Source organism: Thunnus albacares, chromosome 14, assembly GCF_914725855.1.
Source record: "Thunnus albacares chromosome 14, fThuAlb1.1, whole genome shotgun sequence".
Lineage (NCBI taxonomy): Eukaryota > Metazoa > Chordata > Actinopteri > Scombriformes > Scombridae > Thunnus > Thunnus albacares.
Window position 1 is genome coordinate 7222060 of NC_058119.1, and position 23364 is coordinate 7245423.

At 41.6% G+C, this 23364-nt stretch overlaps 3 protein-coding genes across 5 annotated transcripts; 1 reads left to right on the top strand and 2 right to left on the bottom strand.

The window, feature by feature from the left end:
* The first annotated feature begins 1194 nt into the window (after positions 1 to 1194).
* On the top strand, positions 1195 to 3047 carry LOC122997239 (N-acetylneuraminic acid phosphatase). Its single transcript, XM_044373273.1, has 2 exons — positions 1195 to 1370; positions 2394 to 3047. The coding sequence occupies exons 1-2, from the start codon at positions 1281 to 1283 to the stop codon at positions 3033 to 3035; spliced, it is 732 nt and encodes a 243-aa protein (XP_044229208.1). The 5' UTR covers positions 1195 to 1280; the 3' UTR covers positions 3036 to 3047.
* A 107-nt stretch (positions 3048 to 3154) lies between these two features.
* polr1b (RNA polymerase I subunit B) lies at positions 3155 to 10214 on the bottom strand. Its single transcript, XM_044373272.1, has 15 exons — positions 9709 to 10214; positions 8929 to 9096; positions 8652 to 8798; positions 8426 to 8558; positions 8171 to 8307; positions 7747 to 7970; positions 7435 to 7606; positions 6925 to 7093; positions 6553 to 6834; positions 6271 to 6404; positions 6019 to 6189; positions 5757 to 5913; positions 5461 to 5657; positions 5103 to 5353; positions 3155 to 4614 (listed from the first exon to the last, which is right to left on the bottom strand). The coding sequence occupies exons 1-15, from the start codon at positions 9883 to 9885 to the stop codon at positions 3732 to 3734; spliced, it is 3402 nt and encodes a 1133-aa protein (XP_044229207.1). The 5' UTR covers positions 9886 to 10214; the 3' UTR covers positions 3155 to 3731.
* Positions 10215 to 14935: 4721 nt separating this feature from the next.
* LOC122997109 (uncharacterized protein C22orf31-like) lies at positions 14936 to 20048 on the bottom strand. Of its 3 annotated transcripts, XM_044373096.1 has the most exons (6): positions 19589 to 19841; positions 18689 to 18811; positions 17638 to 17975; positions 16530 to 17482; positions 16137 to 16341; positions 14936 to 15855 (listed from the first exon to the last, which is right to left on the bottom strand). In XM_044373096.1, exons 1-4 carry the CDS (start codon positions 19622 to 19624, stop codon positions 17254 to 17256), a joined length of 726 nt encoding a protein of 241 aa, XP_044229031.1. In that variant the 5' UTR covers positions 19625 to 19841; the 3' UTR covers positions 14936 to 15855; positions 16137 to 16341; positions 16530 to 17253. The 3 variants fall into 3 exon arrangements, with proteins under 3 accessions (XP_044229031.1, XP_044229032.1, XP_044229030.1); XM_044373097.1 differs by lacking the exon at positions 19589 to 19841 and adding an exon at positions 19854 to 20048 and having other exon boundaries at positions 16137 to 17482; XM_044373095.1 differs by having other exon boundaries at positions 16137 to 17482.
* Between the last annotated feature and the right edge of the window lie 3316 nt (positions 20049 to 23364).

Here is a 23364-nt window from a genome sequence, read left to right on the forward strand (position 1 = left end):
TTTCTCTTCCCTTTTTAACGTAAAGTGTAATTAAAAAAAAAAAAGGTGAAAATTTGAGTTCATTTCCTGCACGTAATGTCATTTAAACATGCATATTCTTCCTTCCCATGCCAACGGCGGGTGTTGTTTGTTCTGATAGATAATAGCAGGTTAAGACTCTTACACCATTTCTTGATTTTTAGTTTATCTTTGGAATTTTTTTGTCAGGGTAAGTGAAATAATTAGGTCAGGTTTCTGGTAAAGACACATGCATTCACAGGTAATGTGAGAAGGGCTTGTTGTGATTTCTGATTGGCTTTGGTAGAGCAACAGGCCTGCACACTGTTGCGTGTGAACCTCTGGCTCAGTGCCATATGAGAGAGTGAGTTAAAGGATGGGTTGCATAAGAATTGAGGTATGTTTTGATTTTGAAAGAGTATGAGTCACAGAATGTGTGTTTAAATTGGCAATATGCATGGTCAAGAGTCAAATAGCGCAAGACAAATGATGACACTGATGGTTTCTTCTTTATTTTGATGATCGTCATGCTATCTGAAAATAATTTCAGTCGGTAATATAAGCTGGTTCTTGTCACAGTTCATTCATCAACGCATGGAAAATGTGTCCATTACGGAAAATGGGGCATGGCGTCTGAAACATGGTGTAATAAAGGAGACAAATGTGTCAGACTGCTCTATTTTGGTCATTTCCACCAATACAAATGACCACTTTATCATCTCCTATGGTGAGTTATGTGTGTTGTGCACTTGTAGTTCTCATTATTTTATATTTCATTTTTGATTATTTTATTGCATTTATCATTTATAACAATAATAATAATAACATATACAACCACAGGAAATAAAATTTGCTCTAGTGACTGAACAGTAAGTAGGTTTTATAAATATTTAAAGTAGCTTATGATATTTTAAATCAATAACATTAGCACATCTGTAGTATTGTTAACAAATGTATTAATGTCTCTTTCTGTAAATGTCTTCATTGTGCCCATAGTTCTTTTAAATGACAGACATTTGAAAGGTTTAAATCTGATTCATTGATTTATTGCAGCAGATGAAACGGGCGTTGGGTCAGTGTGGAGGGCTGATTGGGAAGCTTTTCAACCTCTGGCGAATATTCAAATTTTATTTTGATTCACTGGCGCCCTCTCGAGGATGAAACTTACAAATACTGGACACTTATCAAAAATACAACTCCCATCATGCAATGTACGCATCCTGCAGTACTTCCGCAATTAAACGAGCTGTAGTTTTTGTGGAACAGTGTGCTCCAGTAACCTAATGGACGGTAACGCTGTAAAAGCGATATTGTTCGACTTGGACAACACGCTGATTGAAACAAGTCGTGCAGGCGGACAGGCGATACAGAAGGTGAAGTTGTCTAAAGACTGTACTGCTAATTTAGTGTTTGAAATGAACCTCCATAGCCATTTGTAACGTCAGCCTAACATAAGTGCTTAATGAACTTATGGTGTGTTGTCACTATCACTCTGACAGATAATATCATCGTGTGTATGTAATTCAGGATGATTTCATGTCAGTTTACCGACTAAATCATGGATTGTATGAACGGATATGCTGTTAGAGCCCGTGCTCAGTTCTGATTGGCTGAGGTTCGTTCAAAGACACTGGGAGGGAAATTATCCACCCTGCTGTTCAGCTAATTTAGAAATATTTAACATTTAACCTGAGGATGTCTTTTGACTTGGATATGTAAGATAATTAAAATTAATTTAACATTTAACCAGCTACAACAAAGCTTCTCACATGTTTATGCATCAGTTAAAATAATAATAAGAAAATGATATAATACCTAACTAAAGAGGGTGCATAATCATACTGTTACTTCTGATTTTAAGTACATGTTTTGCTGATATAACTTCTTTATTTGTGATGGAGCTTTTTTACATTGTTGTATTGCTACTTTTACTTAAGTAAGGGATTGAAATACCACTGCAGTGATCCACTAGGCACAGTAGCAGGACCCCGAAATTGAAGTTAAATGGACTTCAGCCATCATTTTATTATTTTCACCTTTGCTTTTTCCATTGTTACATGTATGTCTTGGCTTCTCTCTCTCACTTATTCTCTTGTGAGTTTTGTTTGCACCTGTCATGGCGCCGGGGCAGTTCACACCTTTCATATTAGTACAGTACTTAGTTATAAGGTATAGGTACACAAATTTAATGCAAGATTTTTACTTGTAATGGAGTTTTTACATTGTTGTATTGCTACTTTTACCTGAGTAAAGGGTCTAAATACTTCTTCCACTGACTGTTGTATTATACTTTACCCCCTAAATCTCTAAGTCCACTGAGTCTGCCCTCTTGTGGTTTATTGCTAAATTAGTTATACCTGTTTTAATTTTATGATCTTCTCTGTTTTGTGTTACAGACCAGTGATCTTTTGAAGACCACGTTGGCTCTTGATGACGACACTATCATCAGCATCTGTAACAAGTTCAAGCAGAAGCTTCTGCATGAAAGCTTTGACCCCGCTGCAGGAAGGTCCATTGATGAGGTCCGTGTGGTTCACTGGGAGGAGAGCATCAAGGAAACTGTGGGCAGCTGTTCCACACCTTCTCTGGCAGCTCAGTGCTACTATATGTGGAAAAACAGTCGCCTGGAGGTTCTCAGTCTGTCCCCTGAAATATGCGACCTCCTGAAACAACTCCGGGGGAGATACAAGCTGCTGCTGCTGACCAACGGGGAAACTCAGACCCAGAGGGAGAAGGTGGAGGCAGTCGGCTGTGAGGAGTTCTTCGATGCCATCGTGGTGGGGGGAGAGCATGCAGAGCAGAAACCATTCCCCTCCATCTTCAGACTGTGTTTCAACATGCTGGGGGTGGAGGCCCAGGACTGTGTTATGGTTGGAGACTCTCTGGACACAGATATTCAGGGAGGGTTCAATGCTGAAGTACGAGCTACAGTGTGGATCAACAGTGCAGAACGTGCTGTGCCAGATGGTTCAGTGAAACCAGACTACACTATCCCTACTGTACTGCAGCTGTCAGATGTTCTGGCAAAACTGAAATAAGGACAACTGGTGAATGAGGAGGATTGTCACTTCAAGTGGGGTCTTGTGGGAATATTTAATTATGGATATGTTTACAGATGAATGTCATGATCATTGTTCTTTCAACAAGGGTACTTTTTAATTGTTTTATGTCTTCTGCTGGGATTTATGTCTTCTTCTGGGGTTTCTCTGTCATTTTTGAACTACATTGGAACAAGTGGTAAAACTTGGTCAGCACAGGTTTTGCACCTGTTTTACTGTTTTTATTTTATTTTATAGGATGTTAAAGCAGGATGTCTTTTTGTACTGGTTTATTTTTAGATTGTTGTACTGGCAATCTCAAGAAGAGAACAGTGATTATTCAACACTCAGAATGACTGTACAAAAAGACCTTTGGGTTTTCTTTACACAACTTAACAGATGTCAACATTTATTCCATCATATGCTTGTATACTTGGCCATTTTCTCAAAGTCTTGGCTAATAAAAACACCTGCAACAAAGGAGATAAACTTTTCAGGCACTTGGCTATTTTGCAACACATCATTGCTTTACACTTTATTTGTCTTTCTGTAGCATGATTAATTCTATCAACTTTACTGGATGTGAAGACCCATTTTAACAAAACACATGTGAAAAGTCATAAAACGAAGACACTTTCTCCTGAGACCTCATTTGTCACTTTCAAGGCATGTTTCTTTTTCATTGTCCTGCAAAATTCACTTAACATCTAATTTGACTTTGATGTTCATGGCTGCGAGCTCAGCTACAAAGTAGCGGAAAACATAAGGAACAGACACAGAGTCAATAGAGTCACTTTTGCCACACAGGGTGCAGACAGTCTTGCGATGGCGCATGGCCGACCAGTATGGTGGTGGTTTCTCTAAAAGAGGAGAGAGCAGGCTGCCACAGTCAACACACACCTGAGCCACTGAGCGGTCCGAGCAGTTGAAGAGGCGATCGTGAAGCAGGAATGAAGAGCCGTGGGCCAGCAGGGCGTCTCGCTCCATCTCCCCGAAACGGATGCCTCCCTGGATGTTCCTCCCTCCCACTGGCTGGTTGGTCACCTTGTCTCGCGCTCCTGTGGTCCTCACCTGGAACTTGTCGGAGACCATGTGACGTAGCCGCTGGTAGTAGACGACGCCTATGAAGATATCCGCCTCAAGCTCCAGGCCACTCAGTCCACTGTAGAGCCGCTCCGTGCCGTAGTAGTTGTAGCCACCAGCCCGAAGCATTTTACCAAAGTACTCGAGCGCAGAGCTCTCCTCAGAGAAGGTGAAGGGTGTGGCGTCGTGGCTCAGGCCGTGCAGGGCACCGGACTTGCCCGCCATGCTCTCAATCAACATCCCAATGGTCATGCGGGAGGGGAAGCCGTGGGGGTTGAACAGGATGTCTGGAGTCATGCCGCTCTCTGTGAAGGGCATGTCCTCTGCTGGCCACAGGCGGCTCAGGATGCCCTTCTGGCCGTGGCGGCTGGCAAACTTGTCACCAATGGTGGGGTTACGTGGCACTCGCACAGTGATGCAGACACGTTTAAAACGGCCTGAGCCAGTGTCGTTGCTGCAGATCTTTATGTTGTCAACGACACAGGCCTCTTGGCTCCTAGGAGAAGATGGGGAAAAACAAATGTTAAGATAAGATAAGAAGTACCTTGATCCCCCGTAAGGCAAATTCAACTTGAAACAGCAGCACAAGAGAGTGTAGTTAACATCAAAGACAGAAATTTCTATGAATACCTAAACATCAAAAAAGTAGGTAAAAAATAAAATAAATAAGATAAAATAGGAATAATAGATACAATAAAATAGAGCTGTGTATATACAGTACATGTGCAATGGTCCTGTTTTTAAAACAGACATCCAGTACATACACAGTATCTGTTGTATATACATGTGTAATATATGAGTTTAAGTTCAGCTGCAAAATGAAATCATCTTAAGAATAACACCAGTATTACTACTGAGGAATTTGAATTTTTATATAATAGTGTAGATAATTCTACAAGTAAAATCTTCATTTCACTGAGCTGACAGAGAGGGAAAAAGTCCCACACAAAATAAAAAACATTGCTAAACAATGCCGACACTTACTTGTAGAAGGTGATGAAGGTCTGGCCAGTATTGAGGTTGATATAGCTGTAGAAGGGGTCTCCATACTTAAGTGTTGATCCAATGTGAGGCAGTCCGTCAGCATCCAGTTTTTCATTCACCTTAGGGTCGCCCGGCTTGGTCCCAAAGACCACGCTGTCATCTCCCCTCACCTTGTCAGCCAGGTCCACCAGCTCAGTCTTATAGATAGATCCATGAGCAAAGCCTCTCTCCCACGATGACTTGTTCACGATCTAAAGAGACCAAAGTGTGTCAGGATATCCATTTAAACAGCTGTTAGTTATTTTTCAGTATGCTGCTGGAAAGAAAAAAAAGACAATAACTATTGTGTTTTACTTACCATTGCATCTTCCATGTCGTAGCCCGTGTAGGATATGACCGCCACGATGGCGTTGGTGCCGCTGGGGTAGTTGTCCAGGTTGTAATGGTCGTACATGTAGGGTCTGACCAGTGGGCTCTGTGGCGTCTGGAGCCGGTACAGCTTGTTATCTGAGCGATCCGTGAATGAGTGCAGGGGGAAACCCATAGTCTGCTTACCTGCAAAGAGTTCAAGTTTAGAGACGATTTATGACTCTACAAGAATGTCTGAATACTTGTGTGAGTGTATGGAGCCTTTAATGATGTTTTCACACTTACCCATCTGACACTGGTACATATTCCTAGGACTCTGATTATGATCCGAGTAGGGAATGAAGTTGGCCACCACACTGAGCATACTGTGAGGGAAGAGCTCCTGGTGTGTCGTCACACCTTGCTCGATCTCATCCTCCAAGATGCCCACATTGATGTAAAGCTGCAGCGACACACAAAAAGATGATTAAATAAAAGTTTCAGTATCCGGTATGCAAAACAAATCTGTCTTTACAGTTAATGTTTTAAAATCATAGTTTACACATACCTGCTCAAAGGTGCCAATCAACTCCTGCTTTCCATGAGCTAAATTGCGTACAGGCCGCACCATGCGACAGGGTGTTGTGAAGAGGAACAGGCCTGGGTACAAGCTGGCTTTGCCCGTTTTGGGGACCAGAACAATCTCAGTCCATGGAGGGATCTTCTTCTCTCTCAGCACCTGAAGGTATATGATTTAAACATCAGTTCTCTGCACAAATAATGTGCCTGGTACAGCCAAGGTGACTTTTTACCATCATACCTTGAACCTGCGCAGAGAGTCAACCACAACGGGGGCTAATTCAGTCTCCACCCAGCCTACAACAGCCCCATCCAGGACCACAGGGTAGCAGTCTGAAAAGGCTTGGCCAGGAGATCCATCCACTGGAGTAACACCTTAACCACCAGAGACAAAAAACATTCACACAATGCTATTTAACCCACTCAGACTTACTTTAAACTGTGTGTTGGAGAAAATTTAAGGGCAGAATCCCATTTGATTGATTATATATTTGTACAACTGTTGACCGGATTGAGTGCTCACCAAGGGAACAGAGTAGAGCAGGCAGTGATGTGGTGGGCAAGGTCGGAGCCACAATCTCACAGCTGGCTGTCATGTGGTTCATGAGGCCGCAAGGCTCTCCGTCTGGAGTGTGGACAGGACACAGGAAGCCCCAGGACTCAGGTAGCAGCTTACGAACTGAAGTGGTCCTCATCTTGGCAAAAGCTGCTCCTCTGTGCACACAGCGGAAATGGGACAGGTAGCGGATGAAGTTGAGCTTGTCAGCTACCACACACAGGCCTGTGTTCTGCAGCATGCCGAGACCTGCGGACAACAGGGAGGGAGGACATTATTAGTAAATGAACCATAATATGCACTATAACATCTACTCATACTCAACTCTTCTGGCCATACCTGTCCTGGAGTTGAGGTTCCCAGTGGCCAGCAGATATTCAAAAGGCTTGGTCAGATCAGTGCCCATGTTAAAGATCTTCATCACGTTTTCAGCGCTCCACCCACTCAGTCTGCTGCCTCTCTTGTCAAAGGACAACTTCACAGACACCAGCCAGGCAGCCATTCTCTCCTGTGAACATGTTTTACAAGATACATTTAAAAAATTCAATTAACTTTTTCATTTGTGGTACTCACAGTGACTTGCATATGTTTAAACAGGAATGTGTTGTCAACAAAAATAAAGATAAAAGCACACTGCAAAAATATATTTCTGTAGGGATTTAAAGCATCACTGCCAATGATGTAATGTTTACATTGCTACATGCTAATATTTCTGGCTTTAAAATTTCACTGTCCACACTCAGTTTTGAACATGAAAGACACTGCAGTCACTGCTGTGCAGCGACAGAGGCCAATACACACATCACTCAGTGCTTGTTCAAATGACCGTTCAAATTTTAATAACCTCACCTTCAGAAACATGAGGTAGAGCTGACCAGGAGTGAGCACTTCCTGACACATAATGCTGTCGGGGTTTTCCTCCATGCACTCCTGCTTGGCATATGTGAAAAGCTTCCTGGTCATCAAACACAACAGGTAGAACTTCTCCACGCCTGACTTCAGGTGGATGCAGATACACTCACTGATCAAAACAGAACAAAACTCATTTTACTATATTGCATTTAATAATAATGTAGTAAATGTATGAGGTACTAAACTTAAAATTCTGTTTTCAGACTGTAAGTAAAAAATAACTGTCATGCATCTGTTTTAAAAACTTACTCTAGCAGGAAGTTGGCACACTGCTCGTTTGTATACCAGTCAGGAAGGCTCATCTTAACCCGGAAGCGCTCTCCAAGGTAATTGAGCACCTTGCTGCGGGTGGTGCAGTTCTCCTCCATGACAATGCGCAGCATCTCTGATACACAGCTCTTGTAGAAGGAATTGTCCTCACGGCCTTTAATGAGCTCCTGGTAGATCTGGAAGTCTGTGAAGTCCACCAGGGCCTGGAGGAAACCACAAAGAAAATGAGCCATGTTAAAATCTACAGCACCAAGGCTCTGTTTTAAAAAGAAAATCAATTACACTCAGTCAACTGTAGGACATAGTACATTCAGAACTACTAACTAATAATTGGTGCAGTCTTGGTCATTTCTTAAGTGCATTAAAAAAGTCTGATTGAGTGAAAAAACACCCTGATTACTACCTTAAGTGCAAAGCCTAGTGGGAGGAAGAAGAGCTCTTTCTGGTAGATGAAGTTGAGCATCACAGTCCCGTTTTCCAGATAATGCAGATTCATGTTGATGGCTGTGTGCTCATCCTTCACGCAGCGCATGGAAATACCTGTGAGGAGGAGAATGTGATGATGAACATTTTACAGGATAGGGAACTTTAATCTAAAAGCATAGGTTCATTATTGAACAGAAATGTTCCTGCATGTTTTCTAAAAGGTTGTGTTTACCATACTGTGTGTATCCCTGGCCCCTGCTCTTCCACTTTGGTCTTGACATGGCAATTGGATAGTTCCTCCTCGGCATAATCAGCATACGGATAACCTTCTCAATGCCATTCACAACAAAATAACCTCCCATTTCCTGTAAATGTTAAAGACGCAGTTTGTAATTTAATTATAAGGATGCGTGCTTTGAATATCTCGTCCATTTACTGGTAGAACTGTCATATCTTACCTCTGCTTCTTCATGGTGTTCCACAAGCTCTTTGGGGGACATGCCATGAAGGTTACACAGCTTGGATTTCACCATAATTGGCACCTGACCCAGCGACTGTTTAATGATGCCTTTGGGGACACCATTGATTGACCAGCTGACATCTGCCTGTCATAATACAAAGCCTTAACATGTTAAAGATTTGACGAAAGTGTTATTGTGTCTCTCATGTGTATTTTGGATCCTTTGTTGGCCAGTCTTTTAGTTCAGCACTCCCTTGTTTGCACACATGTCTTACCACAATCTTGCCTTTGTAAGAGCATCTTCTTCCTCGGCACTCTGCTGGAAACACCCTCATTTCCCTGCAGATGCTTCCTTTGGCAACCGCAGGTTTGTAGATTGTAGCCTCAACGAACGCGAGGCTAATCCTGTCATTTTTGAACGTGAACTCCAAAGGAGGGATTGCCTGAGAAAGACATGACACATCACATGAGTATCAGCCACCAATATTCACATAAAACTAAACATAAACAAATGTTAGCAAACATGGCTTCATATCATTTATTGTTTTGATATATTCCACTCTTAATAAAGCCTGAATAAGTAGCTAACTAAAACATTATTTTTCACCTAGCAGGCTATAACGCTATCACTTCAATTCACAGTAGCAGCTTAAGACAAAGTAAGGTACGGACACCCCTGAGAGTCCTTGAGGGGGTTCCAGGGGGTCCCCAGCAAAAAGGGGAATAATTTACTTTCACTATAATTCCATCCATAAGTAACACAATGACAGAATATATGACTATTTTGGTCATGGGTTTCATACACTTTCTGTAATAAAAGCAAACATCTTATCAGATGGTGTACCCTGACACAAAATGTTATCAAAGGGGGGCAGTGGTCTTATATGTGTCAATTTAGGAGACCTTGACGTGAAAAAGTTTGAAAACCACCGGCTTAAGAGACCAGCCTGTTTACTAGCGGTTTTATTCAGCTTTTTTAAGTGCGTATTTAACAACCTATTTAAGTATTTCTTCAGATAGTCATGTGTTACATGGTAAAATAAAGCTCAACTGACCTGCACGACGCGACTGAGTCCGTCAGTGACAGCCTGGTCAAACGACTCGATGTGAGCTTTTGTCAGATCCTGAATTGCAGCATGTTGATCCTCCTTCAGGACACCAAATCCTCCTTCTGTCAGATTCTTTAAACTCGGACCTTTCGGCAAATTACTCCACTTCGTTGAAAAGTCCATGCTTGCACTCCGGGGGACACATATGTATGTTTACCACATGTGCAGAGTGACACCGGACGTACATCCCTCTGGAGTAGGAAGTCTGCTTCTTCTTCACTGAGGCTATGTGGCAACTCACGTCTTGGTTGTTGGTTTACTGCCATCTTGTGGTGTTAGTTATTTCTTTCAATGTCCTGTTCTCGTGTCGCTTTTCATTTTATCATGTCTCGTCTTTGCCACATATATTCTGCATATTCTACTTCTGTTTTAATGAAAGAGCTGATACATACAGATGGTTGACAAATTAAAGGAAAGACCAGTACAGCCCTTAATGCTTCACCCCTACAGCGAGGGCTTTGTTATACTTTGTTCATCTCTCCAAAAGAGTTCCAGAGACTTGTAGAATCAGTGCCAAGGTTGAGGAACACCATTCTTCAAAACAATATTCCCTCATTTGTTGTTTTGATGGTGGTGGAGAGCGCTGTCTAACACGTCAGTCCAAAATCTCTCATAGGTGTTCAATTTGGGTTGAGATCTGATCACTGCGAGGGCCATAGTATAGACTATGACTCACATCATTTTCATACTCATCAAAAACATTCAAGAGACCACTCACATCAGGATAGAAATGTTTCATCATAGGATAACGGTGATGACTCAGAACAACTTTGTGTTGATTTGCAGTGACTCTTCCCTCTGAGTGGACAAGTGGACCCAAACCATGCCAGCAAAATGCCCCCCACAGCATAACAGAGCCACCAGATCCCCTCACTGTAGGGGTCAAGCATTCAGACCTGTACCAACCGTCTGTATGAATATAGGATGATATCAATAAATTCATGATGAGCATAGATTAAAACAGCAATTGGCCATATGTATCTTTATTCAAAACATGAGACATTATCAGTGAGTGATCTTTGGGAAACTGTTGACCTGTTTGATGAACCTTCAACACTGTAGTTGCCATTTTCGAAGCTAGATGGCGCTGGAGCGTGCTTCTTGGTGACATCACTTTTGTTAAATCCCAAAACTCCGATGAATCAGGTGTCTCTCGCCGGGTGCGGTGGCGCGCGCCTGTAATCCAAGTTACCGGGAGGCTGAGGCTGGAGGATCGCTTGAGCTCAGGAGCTCTGAACTGCAGCGGACTATGTCGATCAGGTGTCCGCACTAAGTTCGGTATCGATATGGTGCTCCTGGGGGAGCTCGGGACCACCAGGTCGTCTAAGGAGGGGTGCACCGGCCCAGGTCGGAAACGGAGCAGGTCAAAGTCCCCGTGCCGCTCAGTAGTGGGATCGCGCCTGTGAATAGACGCTGTAGTGCAGCCTGAGCGATACAGCGGGACCCAGTCTTTTTACACTCTGCACACTTTACAACAAACAGCTGTGACAGCTTCATGTTCCAGGAAGAAACCTCAGAAAGCAATGCTGCTTAGTCTAGCCCACACTGCCTCCACCTGGAGAAGAGGAGCACTTACTATCAATCGCACCAATCAATGCAACACCACAGAGACACATCACTATAAGACTAAAACTAGCCTATATTGTGTTATAACTATTTTGTTGTATATCATAACACAAGTTTTTACGGTGGTGGATACCATCACACATAGCACAGAGGGCTTTGGGGTGAGAAATGTCCATTACAATTGACATCAGAACACATAATTGCTCCTTTGCTGAGATATACATCACTCAGGAGGACATCAGTTTTCCCATAGTATGACAAGACATCCTCATGATCCAATATTAACTCTATGACAATTTTTTCCTAAGTTACACCGTTTACAGATCATACAGCCTAGTAACATTACTGACACAATTTGGGAATGATTTAAAGTTGATTACTTCTGTAAAACGAATATTTACAAGAACCTGCTGGTTTCATGTAATATTTTGTACATTATATGCTAATTGTCTGCTAACAATGTGCACACTGCACGTGGTGACAGGAATTTCAGTGTCTTCTGCAACAGAAATTCAAATCTTACCTCCAAAGCATATTTGGCATACTGTATAAATGTGGGTGCTGTCTGTTAATATTCGGTGTGCTTGGGCTGTATAGTCATATTTAGGGAAGTGTATATTTTTTTTTATCTTGAGAAGAAGAGTTTTCTCCAGAGCTCTTGGCTCATTAAACTGCCTGCTGCTTATGAGAGGAGCTGTTGTGATTGGCATCAATCAAGCTTCCCTTAAGTCCACCTGTTGTTGTGAGAAATATTCTATTTATCAATGAATTTGAGTTTCAGATGTTTATTTTACTCTTTCGTTTCATCTTATGTTCGTCGTCACGGCTATGTGACATCACAGAGGATGTCCATATTGATGTGTCATCAGTTGTCAGTTGACAGCAGTGCTTATTTGACGTCATGAATGACAGCGTCAAGGCTTGGAAGCGAGTTTATAAATAGGACCCCCTCCTGCCATCAATCTCCATTCCACACTCCCTCACAGGAGACGTGGAGGCTCTGATGCACCGCAGCAGCATGCGGCAGCCGTCGCCTCGGTCCGCAGCCGAGGGGAGTCCTCGATAGCCGCCAGGTGTCATGCATGGCTGAGCTCGAGCTCGCGGTCCACCGCTTAGCTCGAGCTCGCGGTGCACCGCTGAGCTCAAGCTCGCGATGCATGACACCTGGGGGCCCTGCCAGTGCATAGATCTGGCCTAGTCTGTCGTGCTGGTATGGGAGGCTCAGGCAGCCTGGTTGCTTCAGAGCCTGTATATATTGCTGCTTCTTTTTTTCTTTCTTTCCTTTTCTTTTCTTTTCTTTTCTTTTCTATCCTCTTGCTTTCTTTCTTCACTGCATGCATACATTTATCTACATTTATGTATATTTATGTACGTGAATGTACATTTATGTATATTTATGTACTTTTATGTATATTTATATACGTTTATGTATATTTATGTATGTTTGTGTACATTTGAGGCACTGCGCGGGGCGCACTTGACTGACATTTTCGCCACATCACTGGGTTCACATCACTGGGTTCACATCACTGGTCTGTAACGTGTCAACAACACACAGACTGGTATGAAGTACTTTTACATGTCCGCTGTTTGCCTCTTACAACGTGTTCTGGTTTTAGTCCTGTTCAGGATATGTCTGTATGAGTCTTACATTATCCAGGTTTCTGATGGTCTGTGTCGGAGTGACAACCTCTGTCATTTCTGCATTAAGGTGGCTTCTATTCTCATCTGCATATTAGTTATCGATGTACTGACCACGTTTATATTATGTTATGTCAACTTTCTTGTCAAACTCAGTCCATTCGAAAAAATATACAATACAAACAATGTACATCACATACATTCAAATGAAAAGAAAAAAATCGCAACTTTTTATTTATTTGTTTATTTTTTATAAAAGTCAGTTATACCATTCTTCAAAACGATATTCCCTCATTTGTTGTTTTAATAGTGGTGGAGAGCGCTGTCTAACACGTCAGTCCAAAATCCCTTTTATTTGTCACCCGTCTGTATATATCAATATAAAACATTTACTAATATTTTGAAGTTAGATCTTGCAGTTTGCAAGACCTGAATAATAATTGTAAAAACTTTTTTTCAATGACTTAACGTTCTCCCCCATTCAGAAATGTATTTTGCTTATTGTTGGTGTGCTCGGGCTGTATAGTCATATTTAGGGAAGTGTATGTATTTTTTTTATCTTGGGAAGAACAGTTTTCTCCTGAACTCTTGGCTCATTAAAGTGCCTGCTGCTTATGAGAGGAGCTGTTGTGATTGGCATTAATCAAGCTTCCCTTAACTCCACCTGTTGTTGTGAGAAATATTGTATTGATCAATGAATTTGAGTTTCAGATGTTTATTTCACTCGTTCATTTTATTTTATGTTGGTCTTGACATCAACTGTGATGTCACGCCTATGTTACATCACAGAGGATGTCCACACTCAGTTGACAGCACTGGTTGTTTGATGTCATCAATGATGCCATCAAGGTCTCCATCAGAGATTTGAAATAGGACCTCCTCCAGTCATTTTCTATTACACTCCCTCACAGGAGACGTGGCTCGACAAACCCCTGTGGCTGCCCACGCCTCGGCTACTGGAATGCTGCCGAGATGACTGCATGCCGAGGGGAGCCTCTAGTCGCCAGGTAGAGCCGCTCGCGGTGACACCTGGGGGCCCTGCCAGCGCACAGGCAGAACCTGGCCATGTCTTGTGCATGTTATCGGTTGGTATGGGAGGCCCTGGCACCATGGGAGCTTGTCGAGCCCGTTTCCTGTTTTTTTTTTTTTTTTTAGACAGAAACATCTACTAACATTTGTATCTTCATACAGATGAAGACAGAGCAGCTAGATGTCAAATGCCATGGATATCAGCTTTGTTCTCAAATCAACCGAAATGATTATATAGAATAATTTCATGATTCAGATAATTGTCCCCTTAATTTCATGCCATTTTTATTAACATCACATCTTATATTGATTCAGATCATTACTTTACCCTCAGTATGTTGTTAATCTGTTCTGTGCAGTGGTGGAAGAAGTATTCAGATTCAGATACAAGAGTATGAGTAAAATGAATTCAAAGGTAAACACATGCAGCAAACTGCTGTCTGTCAATGTAATGGTAATGTATTTAAGTACCATTACCAACTCATTAACATGTTTACATCATTACAATATTGCATCTGGTCAAGGCACAGCTTATTTAACCATTTTACTTACTGCTGGGTGGTTTTATATAAGACAATATGTTGTATTTTATAAGATGATGATTGTGTTTGCACATTAAATATACATTTTTAAAGTGGTAGTAATGTAGTGGAGTAAAAAGTACAACATTACCCACTAAAATGTAGTGAAGTATAAAAAAAACGGAAGTATCTCAAATTTAGTACAATACTTGAGTAAATGTCTTTAGTTACATGAATGTATAATTGATTTATTCTTTTTATTTATATTTATTATAATATATTTTATAGAAATTTTTCCACAAGTTTGAGAGAAAGTAAGAAAGTAACACCAAGTAATCTGCAGGATGGTCTGAAACTTGCTTTGATTCATTCAGTGTTGGTCAGCTAACAAACCTTGGTGGAAAATAAACATATTCATTTTGCAACATTTATTTTAATACTGTGTTGACTAAAAACTACATTGTCAAGTAAAATAATGTTTCTACTGGTTCGTGCAAATCTTATGACTTAATTATTATAAATGTAGATGGTTAGTATGAACTGCAATGCTGAGGAAAAAAGTTCTGTAAAGGAGGAAAAGTGATAAAAATCCTGATATAACTATATATCATATCAAAAGTATTTTGAGTTGGAGATTAATGTTGGACTCAAACACGCAGCCTGAAACGGTCTAATAATGAAAGAGGCAAATTCATTTCAATACAATACAAGAAATTATTGTAAGGTGCGTTTAAGTGCTGGAGGTCCATTTTTAACAATATGCAATTCCCTTAAGGTACCTTCCCTGAGATAGAATGAAAATTCTCTACACATTTAATTACAAAAAATACTGAAAGTTTGTTTTGATATTTCAAAAGAAATCAGTAAACATTCACAATGCATTTTCAAAACAATACATATGACATAAATACCCCTTTTGTTTTGTTTTTTGTTTTTCTTCCAAATGTTCAAACATTGTTTTAGTTACAACAGAGCTCAGACATGGATTAATCATATGTTTTTAGTCACTGTATTAATCAAACTATAGCCTGGTTCCTGATATTGGGGTTGCAGGTTACTGATAGAGACTGCAGGCAGTGGTTGGAGGAGCAGATGGTTACTGTGAGCTGGAGGAGGATGGTTCTGTGGATGACTGGAAGAAGCTGTTGGTGGTGTTTGGTAGTAGTTTCAGGTGGAGGGAGGCTCTTCAACTTTCTAGCAAAGGAAGTTGATGTAGTGATGTAGGTTCTGGCTGCAGCTGTCTCTCAGAATCTGCAGGAGGAGGCAGCAGTACAGGTAGCTTGCAGACGCTGGAGGCTGGAGGCTGGAGGTTTGGGCTGCAGCTGTCTGCTAGTATCTGCAAGTGGAGGATTAAGATTAAGATTAAGACCCAACAAACACAATAAAGAATGTTCAAACTAAGAAGGAAAGAGAAACAATCGGTAGTAATCCAAGAAACAGTCAACATATGGCATAAATCATTTTTAAAAATACACAAAAAACTACACAGCACCGTCTAACAGTGCTCATGATGTGCAAAGGGTCAATGTGAGAGGACACAATGCAGCCCAGAATTATATACAATACTTTCCACTGTGCATCACTAACTACAGTACTTTATGTGAAAGACATACACACCTGGTGTAGCTGTAGGTGGAGATTCAGACTGCAGCTCTCCGCCAGAACCTGCAGGTGGAGGTAGCGGCTACAGGTTCCTGGGAGATGTTTCAAAGAGGAGCTGGAAGCAGCTGGCTCAGCCAGAATCTGTAGTTGGTGGGGGTGGTGCAGGTTGCAGTCAGAGGCTGGTGGTGGAGGCTGGTGAGCTGGAGCTGTTTGTCATAATCTGCAGGTGGAGACAGATGTTTCAGAGATAAGCTGGAAGCATCTGTTGGTAGAGGTTCAGGTTGCAGCATTCTGCCACACCCTATAGGTGGAGGAGGTGGTGCAGTTTGCTGGAAGAGGCTCCTGCTGAAGGTTTGGGCAACAACCATCGCCTTCACCTGCAGATACTGGCAGATACTAAATCTCCACCTGTAATCTTTGCCAGCAACTTGCAGATGAAGGTGATGGCTGCAGGTTTCTGGCAGAGGCTGTAGGTGGAGGCCCAGGCTGCAGTTGTCTGCCACAATCTGCAGGTGGAGGAGGTGGTACAGACTGCAGCCATTGCCTCCGCTGGCAGATTCTGACAGACTGCTGCAGCTCAAATCTCCATCTGTAGCCTTTGCCAGCAACTTGCAGATGAAGGCAGCAGCTGCCTCCTGGCAGAGGCTGCAGGTGGAGGTTCGACTTGTTGCTGTTTGGAATTTGGCCGTAAGATGTTTTAGGTGGAGCACGTGTTTGCAGCTATTTGCTGTCTGCAGGTGGAGGCTAGGACAGCACATGGCTGGTGTCAGTTGGAGGCACAGTTAGATCTGATGGAGGCTGAAACAGGCTACTGGTTTAGGGCAGAACATGGCACTTCAGGTGGTTTGCAGAGGTTGTCAGTGGAGGTGTCTGTAATTTTCTTCCAGAATCTGCAGGTGGAGCTTCAGGCTGCAGGTGGATGGTAGAGCATGCAGGTGGAGGCTGCAACAGCAGAGGTTGGATGTGTAGTTGGCTGGAAAAGAGTTCAGACAGAAGCTGCATTTACTGATGAAATGAGACAATTCTACCTATTAAAAAGACTTAAAACTAAATATTATTTACAGATTTGATCTTATTGAACTATTCTAATGTCTTTAACTATTTACAAACTACTGATACTTTCAGTTCAGTTTCAGTTCTTAGCTCTTTTTCTTGGTGGCTGCTCAAGCTTTGGTTCTAATGAAATATCTACATCATGAAGGGGAGGATAGACTCCAACCCCATATGATACATCAACATTCACAAGCCCGTCCTCATTGGCTGAGGTCGTAAACGTGGGACGATTCAGTCTCTCCCACAGCTTTTGCTTGATACGACGGCCAAGCTCCAAACTGTACGGACGCGGCCGGCCATCCTTGTATCTGTGAGGAGTGAAAGAAGCAAACATTTAATAATCACAATATGTGGGATTAAAATGTTTTTATATATTGAAAAAAATGACCAATGGATTTTTAGGTGATACTAAAAATGTGACAATGATTTGTTTGAAAAAGATTTAGATTTTTCACAAACATACGTCAGCATGTCATCAACCACTTCATGGTAGATCTGCTGGTACTCTTCTACTGAGCGGTTGTGTATCTTCAGAGGGCCGTCATCTTGCAGGGGAGCAGTGGAGGGCCGGGGGCTGCCGGGGGCCATATTTGAGACCACTGGCAGGTTGGCAGGTGGGATGGCGGACCGAGGGACCAAATTCAGCAACCTTGGAATGTCGGCAGCCGAGCTGGAGGGCTCAGGAGTGGGAGCCAATACCTCTGGCGGTTCAGCAGAAGGTCTGGAATGACAGGCCATGGATGTCCGCTTCCTCTTCCTGGGAAGTTTGGCAGTAGTAGCAGATTGCTGGTGTTTCTGCTCCTGGGGAAGTTCAGCAGAGGATAATGTTTCAATCTCACAAGAGAAAAATCTGCGTTAGATGCACTGATCAAGACTTTGGAAAAGTAAAAAGAACCTTCACAATTTACAGGGCTTTAGAGGAATAACCCTTAGTTTATTCAAGTCTGGATGCAAGAAAAATTTCATTTCAAGGAAAATAATGTCACAGAGTAAAGCTGTGAATTGGCATAGTTTGATGGGAACTTAACAGGAAGGTCAAATGAAAAGTAAGTCCAGTATGCAGAGCATTAAAGCTATGCAGCAGCAGTTGTGTCCAAAATCATTTATTATTCACAATATAGTGAACATAGTGTGTTTAACATTTGTAGAATTGTCTGATTCAGTAGTTTGTGAGGATTCATATACCCTAAACAGTCCAGTGAATATTATCATGGCCTAATTAAACCCTAAATAGTGAACTCAAATTATCCCACAATGCAACTTAAAAAGTTAATGAGGCACTGACCACTAATAAAACACATGATGTTCAGTACTTCATGTGACATGAACAGTGTTTAATTTTGTTTTATTTGACAACAAGATAGTGTTCTGTAATTGGCTGCAGCTAGTTGACGACAGTCAGCAAGTTAAGCGTGTTGTTAGAGAGATACTTTTTGATTTTCTACACTTCCTATATAGTAAATTATGAAATGTTTTGTAAGGCTTTAAAAAAACAGAAAATTGAAAAGTCTAACCTGGTCATCCCTGCAGCATGGACACTTGTTCCAGGTTGCAGGCTTCCTCACAGCGTCTGCCCAGCGTGCAGAGATTCTGCGTCTTGAGTAGTTGTGGTCTTGCAGGGTGATGGGAACATCACACTGCAACAATACATACATGTTAGAACGAGGCTCCACAAGTGCAGTAAATGCAACAAATGGCACTAAATAATGTAAATTTCATTTCACCATTTCTGCAAAAAAGTGAACTTCCCCCTTCAAAATGGCGGAAACTTCTGTTCCCTAATATTTGCCCATAAACAGACCAGGAGACCCCAGAGAAAACATTATCTGCTCTCTCTGTGCAGTGTGTACCCTTTTTCTGTGCTGGAATAGGTCTTACAAGCACATTTTGACACGGGGGTCTTCTTCAGGGCAGAGACTTAAATCAATATGTTGCCTACTGTCTGAAAATATAATATCACATATCTGCTGGGTATTATATACTAACTTCAAATACTCCAGTGTTGCATTTGAATTCACAACATCGACATGTATCCCATCAGCTGGGAGCTGGGTGATATAAATAATCTAATTACATATATGAAATAATGACATTACTGTCAGTAAGGCAGTGATTTAGTTTTTTTTTATGCACATATTTGGTCATTTTTTATGAATATACAGTATAAATGGAGCTGGTACAGTCCAGTACTGACAATGTACATCACTGCAGTAAAATAACAGGCACATGTGCAGGTTCTTCATTTCCCTGTAATTCATTAGTTCATCCGAACTTCTCCTTCAACATATTGTTTTTACCATGTGACCCCGACTTGGGGGAGTGTTCATGTCAGAGCCTTTAGAGAAAACATTAGTGACCTTTAAGGGTTAAATACATTGAAAACAACACAGACTTTCAAAGTGTTCAAATCTCACATTTTCCATGATGGAAGTTTGTTTTTTCTCTCTCATCAGTTTCAGTGAGTCTTTAGTCCTTAACAGGATGTAAGAAGTACTCAACAGAAGCGTTTATTTGCAAGAAATCGTCGAATGACAGTTCTGAAAACTTTTCTTTACAGTTAGGTTTTGTTGAGGTTTAAATGATGATCATATAGAATTGATGCGCCTGGAGACAAACATAGCAACCATGGAATCTTCAGCGTCCATCTTGTGCACATCTGTTTTTACAGTCACATCTCACCTCTGTGATCCAAAGTTTCATCCAATCAACCTGCAAAAGACCTGAAATCAAATCCACATCTAACTATGAAGAATTTTTTTTAGCTCTGACTGCGTCCTCAGTCATTTTGCTAGTTTGTTTCAGTCTTTATATAAACAGCCTCTTATAGAAGAGACTATACTGCAGGCTTTTTCAAGATTTTGACTAGGCTAATAAACTACAAGCTCATTTATAAATAACTTTTCAGATGGTATTTTTTATTTTCACTATATATATATATATCTATATCTTCACTATATCTCAGATTTGCCATTCAGCAGCGAGATCGATATGTGCGTCTCCAAGTGCGCATTTTACGCACGTGGCACAGCAGCGGTAATTTAATTAATTATTGAAATCTTTCTACATGGTGACAGGTTCAGTCAGGGTCTAACTGTCATTCAGGGCTTTCAGGGCTAATTTCAGGGCTTTAGCTGTTAAACACAGATCACAGGTTTGTCCAGTAAAAACATTTGGAACATAGAAGACGTCCTCAGGATGAGTCCAGCCAAACCAGAGCTGCCGGGACGATTAAGTCTAAATTTAAATTATATACAGTATATGTATACGTTCATATTTAATATTCTCTCTCCTTTCAAGTTTGTTATTACAGTGAGATTTCGCTGCTTGAATGCAGTCTTACAATATTTTCCAATTTAGTGGTAGGCTATTATTGTGCGCATAGAAGCACACCATCCACAGCCATTCCATATCGAGCAAATCCATATACTGAACGCACCCTGTCTTATCCTTAGAGTAGATAAAAACAAAATGTGTCAACAGGTAATAATGAAAACATTTTACTGTACCATCAGTGAAGCTATACAATAACTGCATCATTTGTCTAAGTGAACAGATAAACCAAACATCACGCATGCGCAGGAATTTCAGTGTTTCCTGAAACGTACATTTAGCGAGTGTTGTATTATTGTGGTTTAAGACGTCACGATGCTTTACAGAGGTGAACTGTTTTGCTCAAATATACCTAACATTATTACCTCCCCGTCCATTTAATGGGAAGTTCACCCAAATTAGTAAAAAAGAACTCACTTCTCCCTTGAGGTGTCATGCAGATAGGTTTGGTTTTACCTTTTTACTTTGAGATTACTTCCTTTACCACAATACAACAAAGTAGAATGGATATTTGTTTGGGGTGCCCACATTGAAAAATTACATCTGAAAAATTCAACAGCATCATATTTTTCCAAAACCAGTGTCCAATACAACAGGGGTTGAGCAGATAACCCACAGAATACTGTCTACAGTTTTATAGGGACTACTTTTTACTGAAGAAACAGACCTTATGAAAACTGTCCACAGGTCGGTGCTAATTCCAGTCACCTCTTGTACTGGGGTTTAGGCAGACATCTCAGAGACCGATATCTCAAAACAAATAAAACCGAAACCTGCAGCATATCCACGAGCTGCGACTGCCTCACCTTAGACCTTCCTCCTCCTCATGTAAATCAAAATCTCACTCCAAAAAATCCAAAAATCAAAGTTAGAAATCTTAGAGATCTCAGCATTTATACCGTCCATCTCTCTTTCTCTGAATTAACTAATATATCTCCAGTTGGTTTATCTCCAGCTGCAATATGAACAAAAATAAATTATATGTATTTAGACATTTATTGTATAAATAGATTCTTGCCATTAGAACAATATTATATCGTCAACCTTTAATTTTAAAAAGTAGCTCACAAACATTATTTCAGTGAAATACATTAAATCTTATCTTTTCAAACATTCAAGTCAAAACCTCAGTCTATTTTCCACTGTGCTACCTGGCAGAAATGTTTTTTGTTGTTGTTTTTTTAGAATTGTATTGATCAGTAACCTTTTTATTCACAGTGAGGAAATATACTTGCATTTGTAACGTGTAATCCATTTTAATTCTATTTTTCTTTTGTCACCCGTCAGTACAGTATATACTTTCAATATTTCAGAGTTGTACTAATGGCTACACTTAAATTCACAGTTTCACTATCAGCCGGCTGGGAAATATATTATTTATTATTTTAAAATATGATATTACTGATTTTGATTATTTTATGCTCATTAATGGTGGGGTCAACCACCACTAATTAATTCTCCACTTGTTGGAAACACTGTAACCTGGATAACATGATGTTTTGTATAAAAATGCTTTTATGTACTGTTCAATATATCATGAGCATTGTTGATGGGTGACATGATGTGGGCACTCACCACTAAAATAATCAAGAGTACTCTTTTTTTACCTGTTTCAATTAATGACCATATTCACTAACCAAGACCACACCCTTTGAACGGTATAAAAAGTAGTTTTATTTGGATCGTCGAGAGGGTTCTAGATTGGATGAGGATAGTGTATGGTGGGCTGGATGGGGGCCAGGAGAGGGATGAAGGGGGTCGATGGCATGGGGATGACCGGGGACCAAATGGAATCACAAAGAGGCTGGAGCGTCTAGGAACCCGGGGGTGGAGACTCAGGGTGGGGGACATGTCTTGATGAGCTTTCTGCTTCGTCATCCCCCTGTGGTTCCTAGAATATGACAAGCAGAATTACTTATGCGGAAGTATTAACCCTAACAAGCATGTCTTTGATGGTGGGAGGAAACCGGAATACCTGGCGGAAACCCATGCGAACACGGGGAGAACATGCAAACTCCACACAGAGAGGACCTGGGACTGCCAGTGTTCGAACCCAGGACCTTCTTGCTGTGAGGTATAAGTGCTAACCACTGTGATGCCCACTGAGAGGGGACAGAGGAGAAAAATGGCGTTGGGGGGGAGGGCCGTGAGAACTGAGACGAACGGGAGAGAAAGGGGTCAGACATGCTTATATAGGTATGCAAGAATGATTGAATCAGTGAGGCGCAGGTGATTGAATTTAGTGAGAGAGAGGGGCACGGTCTTGTTCCTGAACCTTTGTTATAATAACCCGGGGGTCGAGACTCAGGGTGGGGGACCATTCAGGTGGCTGATCGGAGGCGAACCACCTACTGCTGCGTCTGAGCACGGCAGGATGTCGTGGTATTGGGTAGTGCGCTTGTCTCAGAAAGCATTTGGGGGCGTCGGAGGACGAGGGGGTAGGGTGAGAGCTGCGAGGTTCATAGAGGGCTGGATGAAGGGCAGATACATGAGTCCAGTAGAGGGAGCACCGTGGCTCAGTGCAACTGTGGCTGAGGTAACAGCAGGACCAGTAGTGGCTATGGGAAGAAAGAGAAGAAAAGAGCTGCGGGGGCGGGTGGAGCCGAAAGCGCTGAGGTAGCCGCAGCTGAAGGAAGGGAAGAGGAAAGGATGCCAAGTGGACACAGGGATGAGACAAAAACGAAAACAAATACAAAACAGAGGGGGTTAGAAAGGAGGGAGCTCTGTGGCTTCCTTACGTATCAACTACTGAGGAAAACCAGGCTCCCTGAAGCAATGAATCAATTGCAATGAAAATTGTTCACTGTGGCAGAGCTGTCAATGTCAATGAAAATGAGGGCATGCCCTCAATGATACCTGA

Coding starts and splice junctions, on each gene's coding strand:
- LOC122997239 (XM_044373273.1), top strand. CDS start 1,281: ATGGACGGTAACGCTGTAAAAGCGATATTGTTCGACTTGGACAACACG. Junction 1,371..2,393: donor GCGGACAGGCGATACAGAAG/GTGAAGTTGTCT, acceptor TTTGTGTTACAG/ACCAGTGATCTTTTGAAGAC.
- polr1b (XM_044373272.1), bottom strand. CDS start 9,885: ATGGACTTTTCAACGAAGTGGAGTAATTTGCCGAAAGGTCCGAGTTTA. Junction 7,094..7,434: donor TCTACCTCATGTTTCTGAAG/GTGAGGTTATTA, acceptor ACATGTTCACAG/GAGAGAATGGCTGCCTGGCT. Junction 5,658..5,756: donor TATGTACCAGTGTCAGATGG/GTAAGTGTGAAA, acceptor AACTCTTTGCAG/GTAAGCAGACTATGGGTTTC.
- LOC122997109 (XM_044373096.1), bottom strand. CDS start 19,624: ATGAGAGAGAAAAAACAAACTTCCATCATGGAAAAT. Junction 17,976..18,688: donor CATGCTGCAGGGATGACCAG/GTTAGACTTTTC, acceptor GAACTTCCCCAG/GAGCAGAAACACCAGCAATC. Junction 17,483..17,637: donor GTGGTTGATGACATGCTGAC/GTATGTTTGTGA, acceptor CACTCCTCACAG/ATACAAGGATGGCCGGCCGC.